General features: G+C 32.7%; 1 protein-coding gene across 1 annotated transcript; it reads left to right on the top strand.

Moving 5' to 3' along the window:
* The first annotated feature begins 14,322 nt into the window (after positions 1-14,322).
* Positions 14,323-15,075, top strand: LOC149144291 (nuclear speckle RNA-binding protein A-like). Its single transcript, XM_089452114.1, has one exon. It carries the CDS (start codon positions 14,323-14,325, stop codon positions 15,073-15,075), a length of 753 nt encoding a protein of 250 aa, XP_089308240.1.
* Positions 15,076-24,454: the final 9,379 nt, after the last annotated feature.

Genomic DNA, 24,454 nt, shown 5'->3' with positions numbered 1-24,454 from the left:
GATGGGTTTTTAATGAATTATTCCATATAGGGTTGATTATTAGGGCCTTAACCATTGATGGGTGAAGATGGTGACTCCATGGTGAGTTAAAATTTCTGAGATAGACAAAACATATGCATAATTCATGCAAACTGTGGGTAAATCAGGGGTTACCTTGCGTCACAAACTCATTACAACAATATACTCATTATGAGCTCAACAAGTCATTTACATGAATAGAACCTATGCACGGAGGAAAATACTCCATCTCACAACCACTCAAGACAAATCCAAATGACATTCAATTAGCATATTTATAATAATTTTCTTTTACTTTAAACCTAGATATGTTACACCTTCATGGATCTCAACATAATTAACTGAAAATATGTTTAATATTTGTAATTTCACTTCTTCATCTAGTTCATTAAATTTTAGTGAATAATTTGACATGTTGAATTCCATTCATGAAGCTTTACAATATATATCCAAGACCTCCCTTATGCTTTTCATATCCTACTAGTGCATAAACCAAATATCACAATGTTTTCTACAAAAAGAAGATGGCTCAATATGAAATTTACTACTTTTTTTCTCCTCTTCTCGCACTTTTTATTAACATGCTTAAACCTTTAGCAACTAATAAAAAAAAAAATGGGATAAGTAACATCCTCATATGAATTCCCTTAGGGCACTACAAAACTAAAAAGGAGATTCATTTGTGAGCATAACATAAGAGAGAGATGATAGGAATCCCATGACATCTTATAGTATTCAAATTCATCCCTATCTACGGTAACAACAACCTAAGTTATAACCAATTCACTTTTACACAAGTTTTGGCTAAATCAAGTTCCATCACAACTAGTGAGGATTTTTAAATAATTATTGAATACATTCTTTCTTGTGTTTTTGCAACAACATTGTGGATTTGACCATTGAAAAATAAGCCAAGCTATTCATCTCAATAACAATAAAAAAATAACTTTAAGCAAGTTATCAATCATCTTTTAAATTACTTAATACATACAATTGCATAAATAAAATCTTCTAAATTCTTTAAATGATACTAGATCTTATTTTTAAGGACAATAGAAATAAATTTGGAATTTAAATATCCTATTATCTATCTATATAGTCTAGATTCTTCAACAATTTTAATAGATATCCTTCCAACATATTATATAAAAAACAAAAAAAATACCAATGTCCATCCCTCCCTAGTCTTTTTATATTTATCTTTTTAAAAGATGAAGTAATTAACTAATTTTGATCAATTTTGATTATTTCTTTGTGCATTATGCTTCCAAATTCTTTGTACAGATATTTTTTTATATTACTATAAAAAAAAAGACTTTTATCTCATTTTTTTTTTTACAATCTAATATAAGATAAGTGATCCCTTTACGATAAACACGTTTAAGCTTATTTCCACATGACTCATTCAAATTTGCATATAAGAGATATGGGTGGGATATATATGACTCGTTGTATATATATGTTAATTACTAAACCTTATAGAAATGTATTACATTTCTATAATGTAATGTATTAATTACTAAATTCAATATACTCACGATGGTTTGTGTCGTGCTTTGCTACATCTCTCTTGATAATTAGGTTTTTCTAGTACAATAGATTATTTCTGTTGGAAATAATTCTTCCATGTTATGTATAGTTGTTAATGTGATCAGTCTCTAAGTGCCTATCTAGAAATAGTTATTTCCTATGTATGTGAGTTGTATGTGAGTCATAGATCCACTTTCTTCAGATCTTATTATCTAAAAGTCTGTAATCTAATTATTATATATGTAACTACTTTATATGATCAATTAAAAAAAGTGTATAATTTGTGTATTGGTTGTGTAATCTCTCTGCTCATCTCTTCAAATTTCTAACAGAACCAATTTTAGCTTAACTTCTTTAACTGACAGTCGAGAAGATGAAAATGTTTGAATTTTATTCTTTGTAAATAAGGTAAAAATTGTGTTGTGTGGAACATTTGTGTAAGTAAATTTTATTTAGTGGATATGTTCAATATGTGTTTGAGTGGATATGGGATCTCCTGAATCTAAATGAAAACACGATCTTCGACCCCTGTGAGTGTGCTTCTTGTGAAACTATGTCCACCCCGATACAGGCATGGCGGTGCTCACGTGGTGTGCGTTTGATTGGATCGACTCGCTGAAGGGTTCTGCTAGAGATAGGTAATGACATTGGTTTTTTTGTGAGAAGACGATACCGTTACATGTCGTGAATGAACGCGCAGACCTGAATTCTCATATTTGGGCACGAAAACTTCTGCGTGTAGAGCTCTGCCTTTGAACGAAGGGAGAGGGCCCCGTGATCGGTATAGATCTCAGCTCTACGTATTCCTGCATTGGAGTGTGGCAGCATGACAGGCTTGAGATCATCGCCAATGACCAAGGGAACATGACCGCTCCCTTCTATGTGGGATGCAAATGGAAACGCTAAACTATACAGAATAAAAGGTTGGGGAGCTCCCTATTTCTCCACCAACAATGATGGGAATCTCTGTGTTTGACCATTGGGAAACTTTGATGGTTCAGATGAAATTGATATCATGGGCTTGATTGAATATCTAAATAGATCGAATATAAAGTTGCCCGCGAATACAAAAATTGTAGGAGTGTTTTGACATGGCTATTGTCAGATATGGCTACCAAATAAGCCCTCAGAGATTTCTTCCATTTCATTTGATTTTCTAAATTTTCCTGAATTGGGACCGGTGGGTCCAGCTATGGATTAGCCTTCGAAGCATCTATGGATTAGCCTTCGAAGCATCAACCTGCAGATCAAGAAATCTACACGTTTGGGAGGAAGAAAATATGTTCCACTGTTGACGATTTCTAGAGTCCTTGTTTGCTACATATGATTGGGGGGTTTTATGCATGTATTTTTAGTTTGTTTCTGTCTATATTTCACATTTATTTTATGAGAAAAAATTATAGTATATGAACCACCAATTAATGAACATAAAAACATCTTTCAAGTTAATGGTTCTAGATTCTCGGTGCCCATAGAACACATCGTTGATTTGTTTATGTGTCTCTGTTATACACTGATGGGCCTTGTTTTGCTTCTGGCTTCAAGAGAATCAGTGGTAGGATATTTATGTGACTATGTAAATATGTATGTAAAAAAGGGTCAGTAGACAACTTACCTATATAACTAGAAGTATGTATTTAGATGCATACTACTAGGATTGAAGCATGTTCATAGAGATATTAAGTGTTTAGGCTATTCATTGGGCTAGTCAAGAAGCTTCAATTGTACAAGTCAACCATGGTGAGAAGCAGTTATGTTTTAAATGGAGGTCACTTGACAACACAAATATGTGGTGGTGAAGAAAGAGCGGTGTTTGTGAGATTTGAGAGTGGATGTGAATGCTGATGAAGATCATTCAAACAGATATCATATTGTTGTTGTAATATGTGTTTTCATTATTTTTCAGGTAAGCATTAAAGGAGGGTGTTGGAAATAATGCTTCCATGTCATGTATAGTTATCATTGTGAGTCCCTAGGTGTCTATCTAGAAGTACTTATTTCTTATGTATGTGAGTTGTCTATGAGTCATAGATCTAGCTTCTTCGGATCTTATCATCTAAAAGTCGGTGATCTAATTATTATATATGTAACTACTTTATGTGATTAGTAAAAGAAATTGTATGATTTGTGTGTTGGTTGTGCAATCTCTGTGCTCATCTCCTCAAATCTCTAACAACTTCGTTTGTTGGAGATGCTGTGAAAGCATTCCCCTCAAATCTCCATGCGTGGAACTCAACTGGCTTGCTCGTGGTTTCCACATGGGTTTCTTGTGACTAATTCAAGCCTCTATTAATGTTATCCCCAACGTATAAGTTTTGGTATATTGCTAATACATGGATACTCCATTGGGATTTTTGAGAATAAGGCTTTTGTCGTAGTATCTTATTTAGTTGGTTGTGTGTTTTAATGTGGGAAAATGAGTGCCTTAAATAAATTTGTGAAGAGGGAAAAATCAAACTCTTCTTTGGATCTTGGGTTTTCTTTAGCAAAAAAAAATGTGGTGCTCTTGAATGAAGAATGGTTAGTGGGAAAGTTTACTAGTTTGTGGGAAAGTTATGAAACTCTTGAAGACTGAGTTTTTTAAAATTGGGAAAATCCTCAACCCTAGAGCATTTACTACTATGGAAATTGGTATTATACATTTCTATTTGAAAATTAGGAAGATAGAGATCAGATCTATAATTAGGTCCCTATGTCATAAACAATAGAGGTTTGTTTCTCATTCATTGGTCTCTTTAATTTAATCCTATGATTGAAATATCATTATCACTTGTGTGGACCATATTTCTTTTCATCCCTTTTCTCTTTTGGGGTGAAGGTATTTTTAAGGCAATTGTAGATAAACTTAGTAGATTTATTTCTTGTGATTTGGAACATGGGAACACTTTTCTGTGTCCATGAATATGTGTTGAAATCGATTTATCAAAAGGCCTCCTAGAGGAAATTCAACTAAATCTAGAGGGTTGGTCTCATCTCTAGGCTCTAGCTCTAGCTTACGAACAAGTTCCTTTTAAATTTAATTTGTGCCACAATTATGGAAACTTTCAGCAAAGCTATCCAAAAAGCTTCAACTTCTCGAAGGTCTCCAAAGTCTCATCTTAAAGTAGAGCAAGGAGAAACCATGAAAGGATTCATTGCCATTAAAAGGAAGCATAAGAAGCATGGAAGTAAAAGGTAGTAGAAATGTAAGGTGGAATCTAAGCATGAACCCATTTCCTCAAATAGCTTTGAAGCCTTGAATTCTCTAGAGGAAGAAGGCGAGAATCTTAAGGCCCAAGCAAATCAACCAAATCTTCCTTGAGATTTGATTAACAAAGAACAACCTAGAGTGGGAAAGATTCCCCCAAAGGTCTCTCCTAGAGTAAAAGATGAAGAAGGTGGTAAGGTGGCAAAGCATAAGTCCTCCTCTTCTCCCCCTTCCTATTCAAATGTGCTTAAAAAGAGGCATTCCTCCCCATTGGTAACAAGAAGAAATAAAGATCATAACAATAAGTAATAACGTCTTGAATCCTACTAGCTAAGAGATGTGTCATCTTCTAGTAATTTATAGAAATGTTATATTTCCACATTTATTGTGCAAGTAATTTGTTTAAAGATACTCTTGCTCTCATGAAGAAGTAGGTGTAAAAATGGACGACTTAGTTTTGAAACTTTTCCCTCCTTACACTTTTTGGAAGGAGGTTGGTTTCCTAGTTTTTTTGTAAATGTGCCATTAGTCCAAGCTAGTCAAAGTGTCTCACAAAGAAGATAACATATTGTAACTCATTTCATGCTACATTCAAGCGCACATTTTAATATAGTTTTCTCATTTAAGTTAAAAAAATTACTAATCATTGTGTTAGTGAAATAGATAGTTAAATATGTACATAAATAGGATAATAAGATATAATTATGATGTAAACAAATTAATGATTTATATGTTGAAGATGCACATAATCAATAAGTAGTTGACATATTTCATAAGTAAGTTGTTTCATGATAAGAAAAAATTAAGATGTAAACAAATTGATCACTTATATATAAATGACATAGATATTGATAAAATTAATTATTCTAATTAATGTTGAATACTAAAAAAATGAATAATAAATTAGTAAAATGTTTCATAATTAAGATATAAATAAAATGAATTTATGTATAAATGACATAGATATTAATAAGATTTATTATTCTCATTAATATTTAATAATAAAGAAAGAATAACGAATCACATAGTTTGTTTATTGTATAGATATGGAAAAAATTATTTGTTAATTTTTAATTCCCAAATACACATTCATACATTTAAATAAAATGAAATATGAATAAAAATGTTTATATGTTTCTTTATTTTAGAAAATTAATTTAGAAATGCACATGCACATTTTTCATGTAAGTGGAATATGGTAAAATGAAATACCATTACATAGACATGGAAACTTATTGCACATGAAATTTCTTTATAATTTCTAAACTTATAAATACAAGTATTGTTTTTATATAGAGATGTTAATTACAGGGATGCATACAACATAATGAGTTGATTTTATGATATGTGTATACTCATTATTAAACATTTTGATATATTTGGAACTTATAAATACAAGTATTGTTTTTATATAGAGATGTTAATTACAGGGATGCATACAACATAATGAGTTGATTTTATGATATGTGTATACTCATTATTAAACATTTGGATATATTTGGAACTAAATGTGTGGAATATGAAGATTTGAAATATATTAGAATAGCTAAACAAAATTTAAAGAGTTAATTATAAAGTAGAGACAAAAAAATAATAATTAAAATATATTAATCAAACAAATTGTTGAGAAACTATGTAAGTGGTTGTTATATGAGCTAAATAGATTATTGAGCAATTTTATTGATGGACATAATGAATAACGTGTTGAGATATTTCTTTAAGTAAAATTTCCAATAGTAAGGGAGTTAATTTGTAAACAAATTGACCATTTATGTATAAATGCTATGGATATTGAGAAGGTTGATTATTTTAATTGGACGAATAAGTGAATTAAGAGTTGAATTGTAAATAAACAACCTGATTATTTTAGTGGGGTATTTTCTTTTCCATAATTGAGACCTCCATCGTGGGAATGATGGATGATACAAACTGTTTGAGAAGGTTGATTATTTTAGTTAGGGTTGAATAATAAAAAAATAATGAATTATATGATTTATGTGCTTACTCGTTATAAAAAGTTGATATCTTTTTATGGTATAAAGTTGATATGTTTTTTAGAATTTTTTTTTATTGATTTTAATTTTTGGAAGCTTGTTAACTGAATTTTCTATAACACATTGGTTTAAACCATGATAATCATGAGAATTACATAAGGGAATGGGTAAGATAAACATGTAATATATAAAAAGGTAATAAAGATAAAAAATAATTTTATGATAATCAAAATTATGATAGGTAATGATAATTAGATTTAAAATAATTTTATGATTTTTATGTTTTTTGTTTTTGTTTGTTTGGTGTAAATGGGTGGGTTGGATTTGTGCCCATAGGTTTCTGATTAGTAACATTTTTACCATAGAATATCTTAACAAATACGTTGTAACCAACTCCTCTGAATCCCATGGGGCATTATATTACTACTATATTATTAAAATTAAATTAAATCAATCTAACTCAGTTTTTTTATGGAAATTTATATTATGGTGAAAATAGATAATGATAAATTAATTTAAATAATAATTTATCTCAAAAAATATATTATACTCAAAATGAATTGTGATTGTCACTGATAGTTTTAGCGGGAGGGTTAGCTTAATTGGTAGGTTAGGTGATGATCAAATGGAACCACGTAACTAAATTGGTAGGGTCCTAGTCTTTAAAGCACTTTTTATATTGATAGGTTTCCATGGATGTAGCTGTCATCTCCAAGGTGTGTGAACCACATAGGAAAAAAGAAAAAAAGGAAAAAAGAAGAAAAAGAAAAAGAGAAGAAAGAAAGAAGAAAGAAAGGAAAAAAGAAGAAAGAAAGAAAGAAAGAATTTCCTTGTCTTTATATTCATAATGTAAAAATGGTTACTAACATTCCTATAAAGAAATTGTGATAAAGACATAAAAAATAAGACTTAATTTAAAAAATTATAATTATAATTTATTACTTTTATGACCATAAATACAATAAATTTATAATTAACATATTTAAGTGGGCCTAATGGTGAAGATCATGTGTTTCCTAATAAGAGGTCATAGGTTCAAATCTAGAGGAGGATAGAGTATGTCTGGCCCCATAAAATTTAATAGTCTAAGACCTTAAGAATATACTTAATTGTAGATCTTCCATTGTCAATTGGATGTTCCAAATCATAAATCTAATTTTGAAATTAAAATTATGAATGTTTTAAATATTAAAAAATAAAGCAAATAAGAGTATAGAAAGTTTCACTAAATTTATATAGCTTTATTTAAATGTGTTAGATAAAATGTTTCCTTAAAAAAAACTTGATAACATAAAATCTCTTACATTTTACTATTATATTCTCCTTTATTTTATAATAAATAGTTGTATAAAATTTCTTTAAAAACTATAAAACACTCGCAAGAAAAATAGATAGTTTCCTCCCTCAACAAAAGTATTTGTAGAAATTTTGTACACATGTAAAGAAATGAGATTATTTTTCTTAAAAAACTAATCTAAAAGATAGAGAATGAAATGTTATCCATGAATAAAGGGCTTTGAACTTAGAGAGATATTGTTGAGGCTTTAATGAGAATAAGGATGGTTAATTTTAAAGTTTAAGATTGATTTTTTTTTTAAGTTAAGATAAATTGGTAAATTGTGGATTAATTTGGATGTGGGTAAATCAAAAGAAATATTTCATGGTGGGGACTTATCACAAAAATTATATATATCTCATAAAATATAGTAAGAATTTAATAATTTAATAAGGGCTTGAGGGGAAACAAGTCTTTTCCTTGAGTGGGTTAGCCATCTGCCAACAATATGTACTCTATGTACTCTCTTCACTTTTGTTTATTATGAACCCATGTTCTTAGTGTAGCTTGGAAAACACTCGCCATATACAAATAATTTTATTATGGATGCATGTTGTCACTGTAGCTCTGAAATAAACAGTGGCCAATTACAAATAATTTCCAACCACCTAACATTGCTTTGGGGTATGAGCTCACGATGTTCTTAGCTTGAAAACTGACTCCAATCCGACCAATGAGTTAGGTGATAATCAAATGGTTAATGAATTGGTATCAACCATGCCAAATATAAATCTTGCATTCAATTTTGGTGCATGGTGCTTTTAAAAGACAATGGAATGTGGATTTTTCAACCATACTATGTTTTTGAGTAGTTGCACTACTGAATGATGGGTTGTGGACATCATATCCATCATGCCTGTTCCAAATATGTAAGATATCTTTTGGGACAATAAACTGATATAAATATTAAGGGACGGTATTGGAGTATGTGTTATAATGGTTATATCATGTACTTGAGAGCATTCAAATTAAGAGTGATTTATTTTTTGGCATCCATGATAGCTATTTCCATATCACCACCAAATTAGATATCAAATAGAAATCTTGGCTGGGCTTCCATGTGCCTATATTGACATAATGCGATGCACAGTTAAGTTTGACTTCAATGTTATCAAACCCTTGAACTTGTATATGGAGCCGTAGGACCATAAAAAGCAATACTAGATGTCATAAATAACTAATACTAGATGTCATAAATACTAGTTATTTGTTCAAACTCAAAACACCCAAAAGTCACTACCAATGCTACGGTTGAAATATTATTACCGAGACATTGGAAGAAGAACCATAGAATTAGAATATATATAGACAGTTAAAAAACACAATTATTGTATTTTTCTCGCTATATACACATTTACGTAATTAAAAAAATCTCTGTATTCGTAGGTTTTTTCTAACACAATGTTGAGGAATAACTACAAGAAACATCCGTGGGAGTGGTGTGGATGTCATTTTAATGTGATGACTATTAGCTTGGGTAGGTCTCCATGATGTTAAATCCATCTGTCCCTTGAGATATTGAAATCTTAATCATCTTGTGGTTAATAATCAAGATTTTTGTGGCCTTTTTGTTATGTCTTTCTGGTTAATTGTTGTGATGTTGATAGAAATTTTTTCTGGCTAAATATATGCCAAATAACACTTTAAGAAAGCATCTCTTCCATTATATGTATTCATTGAACTTAAAAACATTTGTTTATTACATAATATATGCTATGTTATGTATTTCTTGTGATGATGATAAACTTTTTCTCATGAATAAATATATGCCAAATGACACTCTAGCAAAGCATCTCTCTTCCATTGTATGTATCCCTTGAACTTAAGAACATTTGCTTATTACATAATATATGCTATAGAAACAAAGAAAACTAAATGCGATGCTTATAAGATATTAGCAATCTGAAGGTGCTAATGGAGGTGTTTTAAATTCACGATGGGTAATTATACTAAAGAAAGGATTTCTTATATAGAATATTAATGTGGAATTTAGGGTGCTCTTGTCAATGAGAGACCAAAATAGTTAAGAAAGCTAAAAATTTGGCCTATTGGAATATGTTATTAATGTGGAATATTATATTATTTACGGTCCGTAATAGATGGACAACGCTAATCATGTGAAAAACATATTGGTTTCATTTAAGCAAGCAAAGAGATTAAATGGAATTTTGAAGAGGTTGGTTTTTACTAAACTCAACCTGTCAATAATGCATATGCATACATTATCTCATTATGATTTTTTTTGAAATATGGATTATTACTATTACTTATCAGAATACAAACTATGTTCAATACTATCATTATATTGATGCCACGAATCATCAAGTATTTTCTTTTTAGTAGTCATATACTTAAAAAAACGATGGCTGGACTATTCGAAACCAAGCTGACTATGAGGAGATTCTTGTCCTCCAGTGAGATGCTCTGTGATCTGTTGTATTTGCACGGTTGGTATTCAAACAATTTTTCAGAAACAAAAAGGAAAAAAATGGAAAATATTTCCCATAGAGAGAAACACTTCTGTCCAATTACATATGTGTAGTAACAACTAAAGTTTACTTATGTCAGCTTAGCAGTTGTAAACCTCTAATACATAGATGGAACTCATTGTTATTGAACCAACCTCTAATACATAGATGGAACTCATTGTTATTGAACCATGGTCAATGTTAATGGATCATAGTAAGAAGATTTGCACTTACAAAAATAACCTAGGATTATAGGTAGTTGAAAAACCTAAAAGTTTAAATCAAAACAACAAATATAATCATTCTAATCTAGAAACACATAGTTAAATTTAATTACAGCGGCGGTTGGGGACGTTCCCTTTCTTTGATACAGTCACGATCAAATGTGCAGATTCCATGGCCATTTATGATACAACTCTTGAAATAGTTCCAACACATAAGAACTCTAATTATATTTCAGTGTCTCTTGACAATCTCAAAATGTTTCTATCTACACCTGTAGATATAAAAGCATAAGTAATAAATTAACATACTTAATTACAGCGACTGTTGAGGACGCTCCCTTTCTTTGATGCAGTAACAATCAAATGTGCAGATTCCAAGGCCATTTATGATACAACGCTGGAAATAGTTCCAACACATAAGAACTCTAAGTATATTTCAGTGTCTCTTCACAATATCAAAATATGTCTATCTACACATGTACATATAAAAACATAAGTAATAATTTATCGAAAGCAACAGGTTTTGATGAAAACAATTTAAAACCTGTATTTTATAAATTAGCAATATTTTTGTAACAATGCGAAACAAAAATACACTTGAAGTCAGGTAAAGGCAGCATTGTAGGAGGTATTTTTATTTATTTGAAATGCTTGGTGCCTAGTTTCTTTGCAGACAAGAGAGCAAGAGCAATCTTCCTAATATGCAAAACTGTTTCAGCAGATATGTACTTGTATTTAAATGAAATGATGTATGCCACACATAAAATAAAGCAGCTTAGCGAGAACAGAACCATAAATACGCTTGCTTCTAATCCTACGTTATACAACAATCTCCTCGTGGGACTCGGTCAATGGTAGAGATAGGTAGTACTGGTGCCATAGGATCTGTATAGAGCTCATAGGTTAGTGTGCTTAAGATGTACCGATTTATGTACATTTAGTGAGTGTATCTTCCTAATCAATAGATTCAATGAACACATGAAATACATAGGGTGTTCACATTGTACTGATTTATGTACACGTGGCTATTTTGTTACCCTAATCAATAGACCCTACTGAAACGCTGTTTCTCTTCAACATACTCATCTTGGATGAGTATGTATGAAACCCTAGTTTATTAAACTGTTTACTCCGTTTTCTCAACCAAGGCTTGAAGGAAGGACCGAACAAAATTGAGAAAGACAGTTTCACTTGACACACATATTTGCTGCTTTCTTTTTGAGCGTAATCACCAAAGAGTCCTCATTACTCGAGTTTGAGCTCATGCGTTCAAACAGAGATCTGAAATCAGAGGACCAAACAAAATTGAGAATGACAGTTTCACTTGACACACATATTTGCTGCTTGCTTTTTTTAGTGTAATCACCAAAGAGTCCTTACTCGAGTTTGATCTGATGTGTTCAAACAGAGATCTACTATCAGAATGTAGAAGATTCCAACCTCAACTATCGTGCTAAAACCAAGTTATTGCTACAATGTTCAAATAGTATCGTGTTTTGCATATGAGAGAGGACACAAGCAATTGTGCTTTCGAGAAATGAAAAGAATTATTGCACATGTTGTAGCAACTTAGTCTAAGTTTGTGCTTAGTCCTTTTATAAGTTGCATGCCCAACGTAAAATCAGAAGCATCATTTATTTCAAGCTTATTGAGTTTTCTATAATAATTCAAGCCAACCATCAGCTACAGGAAACCCCTTATAAAATATCATTGCAATCTAGAATTTCGAAGATAGTAAGGTAAGAGTTCAAACAACATATTCAACTCCAACTTTGCCTCTTTCTAGCTTTTAATTTGCATGCAAGGTATCATTACTGCTAAGTCACTGACATTCTCAATAATTTTCGTTCTCAATCTCCCTATAGATTTCACATTAGTTCTTCGTGGCTGGGAAAGTAAAGCGGAGACTTGTTAATTTCTTCTAAGAAAACTATAATTTGCCTAAATAACCAATGCATGCCCAACCTTTTCCACCAATTTCCATGTATAAAACCAAGTATAGCTAACTTTAGCATAAATTCCATCATTTTATACTGCCAAAATTCCACGTAAGAGCTAAGCCAACAAGGTCACACAGGTTGCGTGAGTCCACCGGTAGCCAAAAAACAAGAAGAGAGGCCAAGTTGGGGAGCAACATATTGGAATGCTATCCAAAACATCAATAGATCAAAACTTGGTCAGTGTTGAATAAAAGCCAGCAGGGGGGACCACGGGACCACACAATGTAAAAGAAAACTCAAGCTGGCAACAATGTACATGAATCAAAACCCCAATAGATGAGTGGTAATTTCCAGGAAGAGGCATTTTGCAAACTCAAAGCATTCCCATGATTGTATTTCGATTAGTTTTAATCAAAATGATGAAAACAATCTAATAATCTTTTTAGTGTTCATTAAGCCTCTTCTCACAGACTAGCGTCATCAACAATTGAACCCAGCAGAGTAGTAAAACACAGTCTCAGCTATGGAGCCAAGGAATATCTATATACAGAGAGCTATCAACTCATTGACAGATCCATATTGAGTACCATCATTAGTTGATCGAATGGAAGCAATTGGGTCAGTAGCGAAGAAAGCAATGAAGATGAAGGAGTACACATTAGTCCATATGAAAACAGAAGATCTACCAGCTCGCTGCTTAGTATTCTTGTTTTGTAGACACTATTCTTGCTTTGTAGACACTCATGCACATAACCATATGCCCTCTTCAGCCATCCGCCCTCTTATACTAGTTCTACAGTTAGTGTTTTCTACAATGGCGTAGCATTTAATATTTACTAATTAATATTAACATTAGTTTGTAGTGTTTTTTACAATGGCGTAGCATTTAATATTTACTAATTAATATTAACATTAGTTTGCAGTTAAGACATACAAATGAAACAGATCCAATATTGATCTAATATTGTATATAGTTATATGGTTATACCATCTACTTCAGGAAGAGGCCAAATAAAACCATGGTTATAACCTCCACTTCAAGAAAAAAAAGAGGCGAAATAAAACGATAAATAATTTGATTGGTCATCTGACATCAATAAGCTGCAATATGGTTAGTGCTATGAATAGGCTAAAAAGATTCTCTTATTCTGAGTAGAAGCAAAAACATTTAGATTACTATAATACCATGCTAGACGGGAAGGACTAATAAGAGCAAAGACTCCATGCAGTGAGGGTGTCCACTTCTTAGAAACTTATCACAAAAGGTTTAAATGTATCCCGTGAAATTAAAAGAATCCTAGTGAATAGGAGAATAAATTATAACTCCGAAACTACAGTATTTTTGAAATTTAAATGAAGACAAATTGATATACGATCATGTTTGTCTGGTGACCGTGCGACAATATAACGATTAAAATGGGCCGACCATAAATACATGGGCACGGTAAAATAGATCTATTTTCGCGCTCCATAGTCCCTATATAAATATATCGACAACTTAAACTCTAGAGGAGCGTAAGAGCTTTGGCAATACAAGGGTTCGTTTCGAGCTAGTTTTGGGCTTCTATATTTTACCCTATTTGACCGCAACGGGTCTTTGCTTCTCGTAGGGCAATAAGAGAAACATGGAGTACACAAGATACCGACCAAGAGGGGCTGAGAGAGAAAGGGACTGGCAGAGGTCAGTAATAGCCAAGCGGCCTCGCAATGATTATGAGTATGACTATAATCGTGATCCTTTGTTGTCTGGTGCTTATATTAATCGTAGAGAAGATCTGAGGCTTGCTGACAGAGGTGGTGACAGAGCAGGGGTTCGCTTATTGGATGATCATGTTCGTGCTCCTGCTCCTGCTTTTCTTGATGATCATCGTTTTGTTTCACAGAGTGGGGCGCTTCCTTCTTCAAATCGGTTAAGTGTAGATGAGGGTTTGAATTTCAGGTGTGATAGCCATAGACTCGACCCTGTAATTGGGAGGAGGGTGCCTGTGGATGATGTTCAATATCTACCAGAAGATGCATCCAACACACTGTTTGTGATGGGTGTTCCAAGTGATTGCACTAGTAGAGAAGCGGAGCACATATTTCGCCCATTCCGCGGTTTCAAAGAAGTTAGGGTTGTTAAAAAGCCCAAGGAATCGAAAAAATCTCATGGAGGTGGAGAAGGAGAAGCGGCGACTGCTGTCGTTGTTTTGTGTTTTGTGGAATTTGATAACCCTAAGTGTGCTGCGATTGCCATGGAAGCTTTACAAGGGTATAAGTTTGACGAAAATGACAGAGATTCGCCTTCGCTAAAGTTGCAATTTGACAGAGAGAGGAGTAGGTCATCCTTTGCGCACGATGAAGATCGACGTCGCGATTATTATCGTCATCGTCGGTGATTTTGTGAGTGGGACGATCATTTTTGCTGGTGGGGCTGTAGAACTTCAGCCCCTCGACTACGATACTTCGTTTCCAAACTTTAATGTATTAGTTCCATTCCATTCTATTTTCTAGTTGTTAGGCCCGTCCATTGCCTATTTTAAGATGGGAGATGGTTAAGACGTTTTTCGAACACATTTTTTCCGAGTTTACAACAATCGCCTCTTAAAGTGCCACGTTACAGTGATTTATGTGTTTCGATTATAACGCCTTTATTACGACAATCTTCCTAAGTATTGTTGTATTTACTAATGACTTTTGTGTTGTGTTGGTATTAATTATCGGTTTATGTTTTATATGAGCCATAGTTGTTCGAAGTCTCTCTAACATTATTTTATTAATATATCAAATCAATTATTCTTGCAAATTATAATCCAATATAATTTTCACCTTGCCAAGTCCTTGATTACAACTTGGAGGGCCACTATCCAAAGATAAATTTTGAAAAGCATTTATGTACATAGTTAATTTTCATGTTGGTTGAGGTTATAGATTTCTCTCTTTAGGGATTTGACCATGTAAAACCATGGTGTACGAATCTTTGATTCGGTTGTGTGATTGGTTTTCTAAAGTGTTCAATATGTGAGAATTTTTTTTATTTTATATAATTGGGTTGTTTATTGTCATAGCAAATTTATTTGAAGGATGTAACTCATCAAATCATTTAAACTAAAATTAATTGGTAATGAACAATAAAAATAACAACACAAATTAAGAACATGGTTGATACAACCTGTGATACAAAATACATAATGTAAATGGTTGATGTTACTTTTAATAGAATTGGACAAATTCAAATGAATAAAATAGATGTGATAAATTATATGCTTAATGTTTTTTTATCTAATCATGTAATGGATTCATTAATTAGTAGTGATTTGATGAAGATAGGTTTAGTTGAAGATGAGTAACAAGTAGAAGGTTTGGAAGAAAAAGGATAACATAAGTAGTATAGGTGAATGTGAACTTGAATATCCTGTAGATGTTATAAAAGAAAACACATTGAATGATTTTTTAATGAATTTTAGCATTTTCATCTAATTGGCTATATGGAAAGAGAGTGTTAAAATATCTATATTTTTCTAAAAGAAAAAGAAAGACAAAAGAACAATAGTTCATTTGCCTAGACTAGTTCTTCGCAATGACATTTAGAAGCTAAGGTTTTTCATAAGTTTATTGTTCCATTTAAACATAGGTAATGATATACTTGAAAGGTAAATAAGTTATTACAAATGATAAGTACACAAATACAATGGAAAAAATACTCTTTTGCATGTGAAGGGTCCTAGTGGGTTAGAAGTTGGTCAGTGGTCATCCAAAACCACCAAATATAATGATGAAAGAACTATGAAAGAAAAGAAGACTCCAAAACTCAAGCTTAACCATAGCTCTCACCTTTCAATTGATAATTTGGGTATTATTAGTTACATGATTCAATTTTGTGGGAGTTATATTGTATGCATTTTTTGAACTATATGGTCATTAAACCTATTATTATTCCTTGAAATTTGAATGAGTTGTATATTTTTAGGATAAGTTATACTCATGTTCAAATAGTTAGACTTTCTAAATTCTTGAAATCTAGATTTGGTGGCTTTCTAAAGCATTTTCATTGAAGCTTAGTTTAGAAGTTTCAGATTGAATATTGAAATAATACTAGTCTATGCATTATTTCTTATTGCCTTGCTATTATAATTATTCAAACTATTATTTAGGGGATGACTATTATTCTTTGACTCCCCACATAATTAGAAAATCTTATATCACCTTCATATGATTTTTCATATTTATCTATTACTTAGTTGTTATTGTGTTGACACATTAGTTCACCAGGTGATTACATCCATGTACTATAAATTTAGATCATTAAATATATCGTTGATATACATAAAGCATTATCCAATAGTTTTTATGTTCTGTACTCTTTCTTTATTTCTTAACATCCTCTAGCTTTTAACCTTGGAGATTGAAATCGTTTGTTAATTTCTAGTTTCGATAAAGTGCATTCAATCCATTAAGGTTTCTTCTTCTTTTAAAGACAATTCCTAATAACTTAAAAGATACTTAGACTTAAATTTTTCATTTGCCTCAATCGAAGGATCTTCCACAACACTCACTTTGATTCCTTTCCAAGTTTTAAAGCCGCCTCATTACAAATTAATGATATTTCCATAGCCAAGTCTCTCCAAGAACATAAATATTATTCAATCCCAATCACCTACTTCCTTTATATTTTTCACTCTTTTCCATTTGATAAAATGAATTCCCTCCTTATCCCTTTTCCTTGTCCATAAAAAGGTAAAACAAATTTTCTTTTAATTGTGGAAATTTCATTTTGGTATATGGATTCGCAATACATGGAGACGTTCTCTAAAATAGCCTTAACCAATATCAACAGCCATTTGTTACATTAGATTGAAATTCTATCTTTTATTTCAGTTTATAATCACATCTAATATAAATAATAATAAACTATATACATTGATTTAAATTTAGCTTTCATTATTTTAGAATTTGTTTGATAGTTTGTGAAATATTATATATTAATATATGAAGATGAAATAGTAAATTGAAATCAGTCAAACTCAAAAATAGTAAAAAGTGATGAGAAAAAGACTTTGATATTAGATTATCAATATCTAGAGTTAAGATTGAAGAGTTAAAACTAAAAATGAACAATGGAAAATGAAAGGATGTTATTAGAACTATACCATTTATTCAAATCAGTTGGATCCCAAACTCGGAATTGGAAAAAACTATTCAACCAAAAAGTATATAAATATTCATTTAAAAAAAATATCCATGCATAATCCAGGCATTATACACAAATATGCAAAGATTTTCATATATATAGCAAGGTAACATATGACAAAAACAACACCCAGTGCAATCCATCTTTGAACCAAAAATACATCAACAAAGAGACTCTAGATGACCTCTATTGTCTAAAAAAATCATGCTACAAGAAATGCCATATATCATCAAAATCAATGTGTATATTGGGATTCTATCAATATTACCCTCTAATCATTAAAATAATATACACAAATCTCAACATGTCAAGTCTATATTTTTTAATGCGAACTAAAACCAATAAGGTTAAAACCAATTCCAAACATCCTCATTAATTTAATGGTAATGTTAAAAATTGAATTAGAATGATGAAAACTAAAGATAAAGGAAAACTTCAATTTTATTTTAATAATTTAACATTACCATCAACTACATAGCATAAGTAGTGCCCTAGGGTTGAATATTAGAATTTCCCACATAAATTATTGTTTTCGAGAAAAAATTAGGTCATATGCACAACCTTTTTTAGGGGGATGCCCACAAACTCCACTTTTAGGGTAAACATTCCCCATTTGTCTCCTTGAGTATCCCTAAAACGAGGATGTGGGGTAACATTTTCCAAGGAATCGTCCCATCGAATCCCGTGTGTGGGAAACACCGGGAGCATGCCCCCATTGTGAGGGATGCACCCCGATGGAAAACTTTCGAAAACATATAGGCACTTCCCTTTATTCTAAGGATGGTATTTCTAGTAAACCATATACTCTTCCATGTAATGTCAGTAATATGGATCAAAACCATTACAATAATATAGTCATTATGATCTCAATAAATTGCTTAAATGAATAGAACTTAGTTGGGGAGGAAAATACGCCATCCAAAAACCACTTAGGATAGATCTAAATGGCATACCATTAGCATATTTATAATATGGTACACCTTCATGAATTTCAATATAATTCATTGGGAATAGGTTTAATATTTGTAATTTCACCTCTTCATTTGGTTCATCAAACCTCGTGAAGAATTTGACATGTCGACATGTTGATTTCTATACTTGAAGATTTACAATATATATACAAGACCTAGTTTTATGCATTTTGTCTCCTGTTGGATCATTCGCCAAATATCATAATATCATAGACAAAAAGATGCGAAATAATTGTTGAATATGAAATTTTTATAGATTTTATTTCAACCTTATTCTTTGCATTTTATATTTACATGCTTGAACCTTCAACTACTAATAAAAATAAAAAAGGTAGATAAGGGACATACTTATATGAGTTCCTTTAAGTAACTAAAAAACCAAAAGTTAATTGAATTGTAGCCTATGTGGGAGGGAGGATTTAATGCCAACCTCCCCTCTCAGGTTCAAGCCTAATTGACATGATGCATGATACTGCTTTGTGATCTACATTTGTATTTCTCCATTGGGATCCTTCTATGTAATTACTATATTGACTATGTTGACTTTGTACCTCCCTTGATTCTTGAGAATAGCGGGAAGAGGGAAATAAAAAAAAAAAAACTAAAAAACTAAAACTCTCAAAAGGAGATTCATTCATGAGCATAACATAAGAGAGATGATAGGCATCCCATGATACATATTATAGTATACAAATTCATCTCTATATAGAATAGAAACAAGTCAAGATATATCTAATTTACCATTACATAAGACTTGTATAAATGTAGTTTCCTCACAACTATTAGGGATTCCTAAATATTGATTGAGTACATTAATTCTTGTGTTGTTGCAACAAAATTGCGGATTTTCCTATCAAAAAGTAATCAAGAGAATTCATTTGAAAGACACTAGAAAAAATATGTTTAAGCATGTTAAAAATTCTTTTAATAAATTAATAAATAAGATTATTAGAGAAATTAGTCTAAATTATTCAAATGTTTCTAGATCTTATTTTTTTGGATAATAGCAATAAATGTGGAATTTAGATATCCCATTATCTACCCACATGGTGTATATTCTTCAAGTGTTGTCAATAGATCTCCTTCCAATATATAATAAAATATGTTATGAAACCAGCTCAAGAAAAGATAGAAAAGAAAGATCACGCCTTAGAATTCAGCCTCTTCAAGGGGGCAACCTCCTTTACATTACATAAATGAACAATTCTTAGACGATACAAATGACAAAACCTCCTTTCTATATATATGAGTCTAAGGAGTCACAATATAATCCGGCCGACCTAACAATAATAATATAAAGCCACAAAAATAACAATAGAGGGATTCTATGGGGCACAGAAATAACAATATGGGGGTAATAGGGGCACAACAATATAAATAAGGGGTATAACTACAATAGTAATGGGGTAATCACTAGTATTATAGGGACCCAACATGCCCCTCTCCTTCAAAAAAGTGTTGTCCTCAACGCTTGAGCAGTTCTGGATACTTCCGCATAAAATTCTCATCCTCCCATGTGGAATCTTCAGCGGATAAGTTCTTCCACTTGATAAGATACTTTGAAATTGATCGATTTCGTAGCTGTCGAGTTCTTGTTTCTGTGACTGCTTCCGGTTCCAATATAATTTTTCCTTCCTCGTCAAGTTCTGTCAATATTGTTTGAACTGGGAGCTTGTCGCCTATAACCTTCTTTAAACATGAAACATGGAAAATTGGGTGCAATCGAGAAGCTGCAGGAAGCTCCAATTTGTATGCCATAGTACCAATCTTTTCCAACACCTTGTACGGACCATAATACTTTGGTGATAATTTATTATCCTTCTTAGCTTGCTTTAGGGACATTTGCTTATATGGTTGTAGCTGTAGGAATACCCAATCACCTACATCAAAACTTCTTTCACTGCGATGTTGATCTGCCTGTTGTTTCATTCTATTTTGTGCCAACACGAGGTTATCCTTTAAGAGTTGGAGGACTTGTTGTTGATGTTCGATGTGATGTTCCACTGCTTGAACCTTAGAATTTTCTCTTAAATATGATGTGATTGATGGTGGTTGGTACCCATAAAGTGCCATAAATGGGGTCATTTTTGTTGCTGTATGGAAGGAAGTGTTATACCACCATTCAGCCAGAGGCAACCATTTGACCCATTGTGTCTGTTTATCAGATACAAAGCAACGAAGATATCCTTCCAAACATTTGTTTACTATCTCAGTTTGCCCATCAGATTGAGGATGATAAGATGAGCTATGAGCTAACTGAGTACCAAGACAAGAAAATAATTCTGTCCAAAAATTTCCAGTGAAAATGGGATCTCTGTCACTTACAATAATCTTTGGGTTTCCATGTAGCTTTTGAACTGTTTCCATAAATGCAGTAGAAACTGTACTGGCTTTAAATGGATGTGATAATGCACAAAAGTGTGCATACTTGGTAAGTCTGTCAACTACCACCATGATGACACTCTTTCCCTCAGACTTGGGTAAACCTGTGATAAAATCCATTGAAACCTCCTCCCAACGTTGGCTTGGAATGGATAAAGGTTGTAATAGACTCAGTGTCTTAATTGTTTCAACTTTATTTTGTTGGCAAACCAAACATTCCGCCACAAACTTTTGAATATCTGATTTAAGGCCATCCCAAAAAAATTCCTTCTTAACCCCGTGGTAAGTTTTTAAAAATCTTGAGTGCCCTCCTAACGGAGAAGTGTGCAATTCCATAAGAATCTTTTGTTTTAGCTGGGAATTCTTACAGAGGTATAAGCGATCTTTGTACCATAACGAATCATTTTGCCAGCTAAATGTATCAGAAGTACTGGAATCTTGTTGTAGCTTTCGAATAAGTGCCCACACTTCTTCGTCATTCTTCCATTCCTCCTTTGCTTTGTTTATCCAATCTGGTTGGATAATAGAAATGGCACACAACAATGCTTCCATATCCTCATCCTTTCTTGAGAGTGCATCTGCCACCACATTTTGCTTCCCTTTTTTGTAGATGATTTCAAAGTCATAACCCAACATCTTTGTGACCCACTTTTGTTGCTCTTCAGAGGATAATCTTTGTTCTAAAAAGTATTTAAGGCTATCATGATCCGTTTTTACCTTGAAGTGTCTTCCCATTAGGTAGGGTCACCATTTCTTAAGTGCATGGAGTATTGCCAACATTTCCTTCTCATAAATAGCTTTGCTTAAAAACTTTCCCTTGATTGGACGACTTTCAAAAGCAATGGGTCTTTCATCTTGCATTAGAGCAACACCAATTCCATTTCCTGAAGCATCACATTCCACAATAAAGGTTTTTGTGAAGTCCGGTGTAGCTAAGACTGGTGCTTGGCACATTGCCTCTTTAAGATGTCTAAAGGCCTTTGTTACTTCCGGAGTCCATGAAAATGAATCTTTCTTCAATAATGTTGTTAGAGGTGTTGCTATTCTCCCATAATTCTTAACGAACTTGCGATAATACCCTGTCAACCCAAGAAATCCTCGCAGATGCTTTATGGATGTGGGGATTTTCCATTCCTTAATGGCTTTAATTTTTCTAGGGTCTACCTTAACTCCTTCATGAGATACAATATGACCCAAATATTCCACCTCCTGGACTCCAAAGAAACATTTGGATCTTTTTGCATATAATTGTTTCTCCTCCAAGACTTGTTGTAGATTAGTATATCATCAAAAAATACTAACACAAATTTTCTAAGGAATGGTCTGAAAATTGAATTCATCAAACCTTGAAATGTTGAAGGTGCATTGGTAAGCCCAAAAGGCATGACCAAAAATTCATAATGACCCTCATGAGTTCTAAATGCCATTTTCGGAATGTCTTCAATCTTCATTCTGATTTGATGATATCCCGAATGAAGATCCAACTTGGTGAAGTAAATTGATCCATGCAATTCATCCAGTAATTCATCAATGACAGGAATGGGGAACTTATCTTTAATAGTGAGCTTGTTGAGCTCCCTATAATCTGGACACATGCGCCATGATCCATCCTTCTTGTGCACCAATACTACTGGAGCTGAGAAAGAACTTTGACTCGGTTGAATTATACCAACCTCTAGCATTTCTGCAACCATACGTTCAATTTCACTTTTTTGGACATATGGATATCTGTACAGCCTGATGTTTGGAGGAACACTTCCTGGAATCAGATGAATAGCATGATCATGATCACGCATAGGTGGGAGACCTTTGGGAGTCTCAAATACCTTGGAATGATTGTCCAAGACTTTTTGGAGATCTGGAGAAATAGATGATTCCAATGTGGAAACATCTAGCGAACATAATTGTGCAATTACACCTCTTTTCTCCTTTTTTAGAAGCTTTGTCATGCCATTAGAGCTGATTATCTTTCCTGGTTTCCCTGCAATACCCCTTAATTCAACTTCCTTTCCTTCCACAGAAAATTTCATGAAAAGTTCTTGAAAATTAAAAGCTATTGTACCCAAGGATTGTAGCCATTGGACTCCTAGTACAACATCAGCACCTCCCATTGGAATGGAAAGCATTGGGCTAGTCAATACATATTCTCCCATGGATAGCTTGATATTATGGCACTTTCCAGAACAATTTATTGTTCCTCCATTTGCAATCATCACTTGACACTCTGGTGCTGGATATAGGAAGCAATTCAATTCTTTTGCTACCCTACAATGAATAAAATTGTGGGTGCTTCCTGAATCAATCAACACTATTACCTTTTTCTTCTTGATTTGTCCTTCTATCTTGATGGTTTGAGGAGTGGTAATTCCCGCCAATGCATTACAAGATATGGTTGGATTTATTTGTTCTTCATCTAGGCTTTGTTCCTGGAATATATCCTCTTCTTTTGACCTTTCTTGCTCCTTTTCTTCTTCCTCTTCACAATCTATGTAGAATAATTTCTTCTCAGCACACTTATGACCTTTTGTGTATTTGCTATCACAATTGTAACAAAGCCCTTTTGCTCTTTTTTCTTCCAATTGTTGTGGTGTCAACCTTGTAGGTTGTGGAAGACTATGGGCAACAACAATTCCATCTTTATAGTTGTGAATGGTATGCTTCCTAGTTGCCATAATTTTGCTTTCCATTTTTCTTGCTAACCTGAATGCCTTCTCTAATGAATCAGGTTCCCAAAGGCGCACATCATGTTGGATATTATCCTTTAAAGACCCTATGAACACATCAATCCTATGCTCCTCTAGAATATCTTTTACCCTTATGTTCAATTTTTGGAACTCCTCAATGTGCTCCATTATTGAACCCTTTTGTTTGAGACTTATCAATTGGCTAAAAAAAGTTTTGCTTTTTGTATCCTCATAATGTGCTATCAATTCTTCCGTAAAAATTGCCCAAATGATAAATTGTTTACGAGAACAAAGCCATTGATACCATACAAACTGATTTGGTTCCAAATATAAAGTTGCCATACGTACCTTTTGTGTGTTTTGCACATTATTGAGATCGAAGAATTGCTCCATCTGTAATATCCATGTGGCGGGATCCTTGCCATCAAACTTCCTCATATCAATTTTTGGAACATGGTGAGTCTTCGATCCAACATTAGAGTCTATGGAATCATGATTAACATTTCTTTTGTTCTCATCATGAGTTTCCTTTAGTACTCTTTCACCCTTA

Source organism: Pinus tabuliformis, chromosome X (genome assembly GCF_031772625.1).
Source record: "Pinus tabuliformis cultivar Carrire ecotype Pingquan chromosome X, CPIR1, whole genome shotgun sequence".
NCBI lineage: Eukaryota > Viridiplantae > Streptophyta > Pinopsida > Pinales > Pinaceae > Pinus > Pinus tabuliformis.
The sequence above is the reverse complement of the archived record's forward strand: the minus strand, read 5'-3'. Positions and strand labels throughout refer to the sequence as shown.

What these genes read in the sequence shown, in the direction of transcription:
- LOC149144291 (XM_089452114.1), top strand. Translation starts at nt 14,323, where the DNA reads ATGGAGTACACAAGATACCGACCAAGAGGGGCTGAGAGAGAAAGGGAC.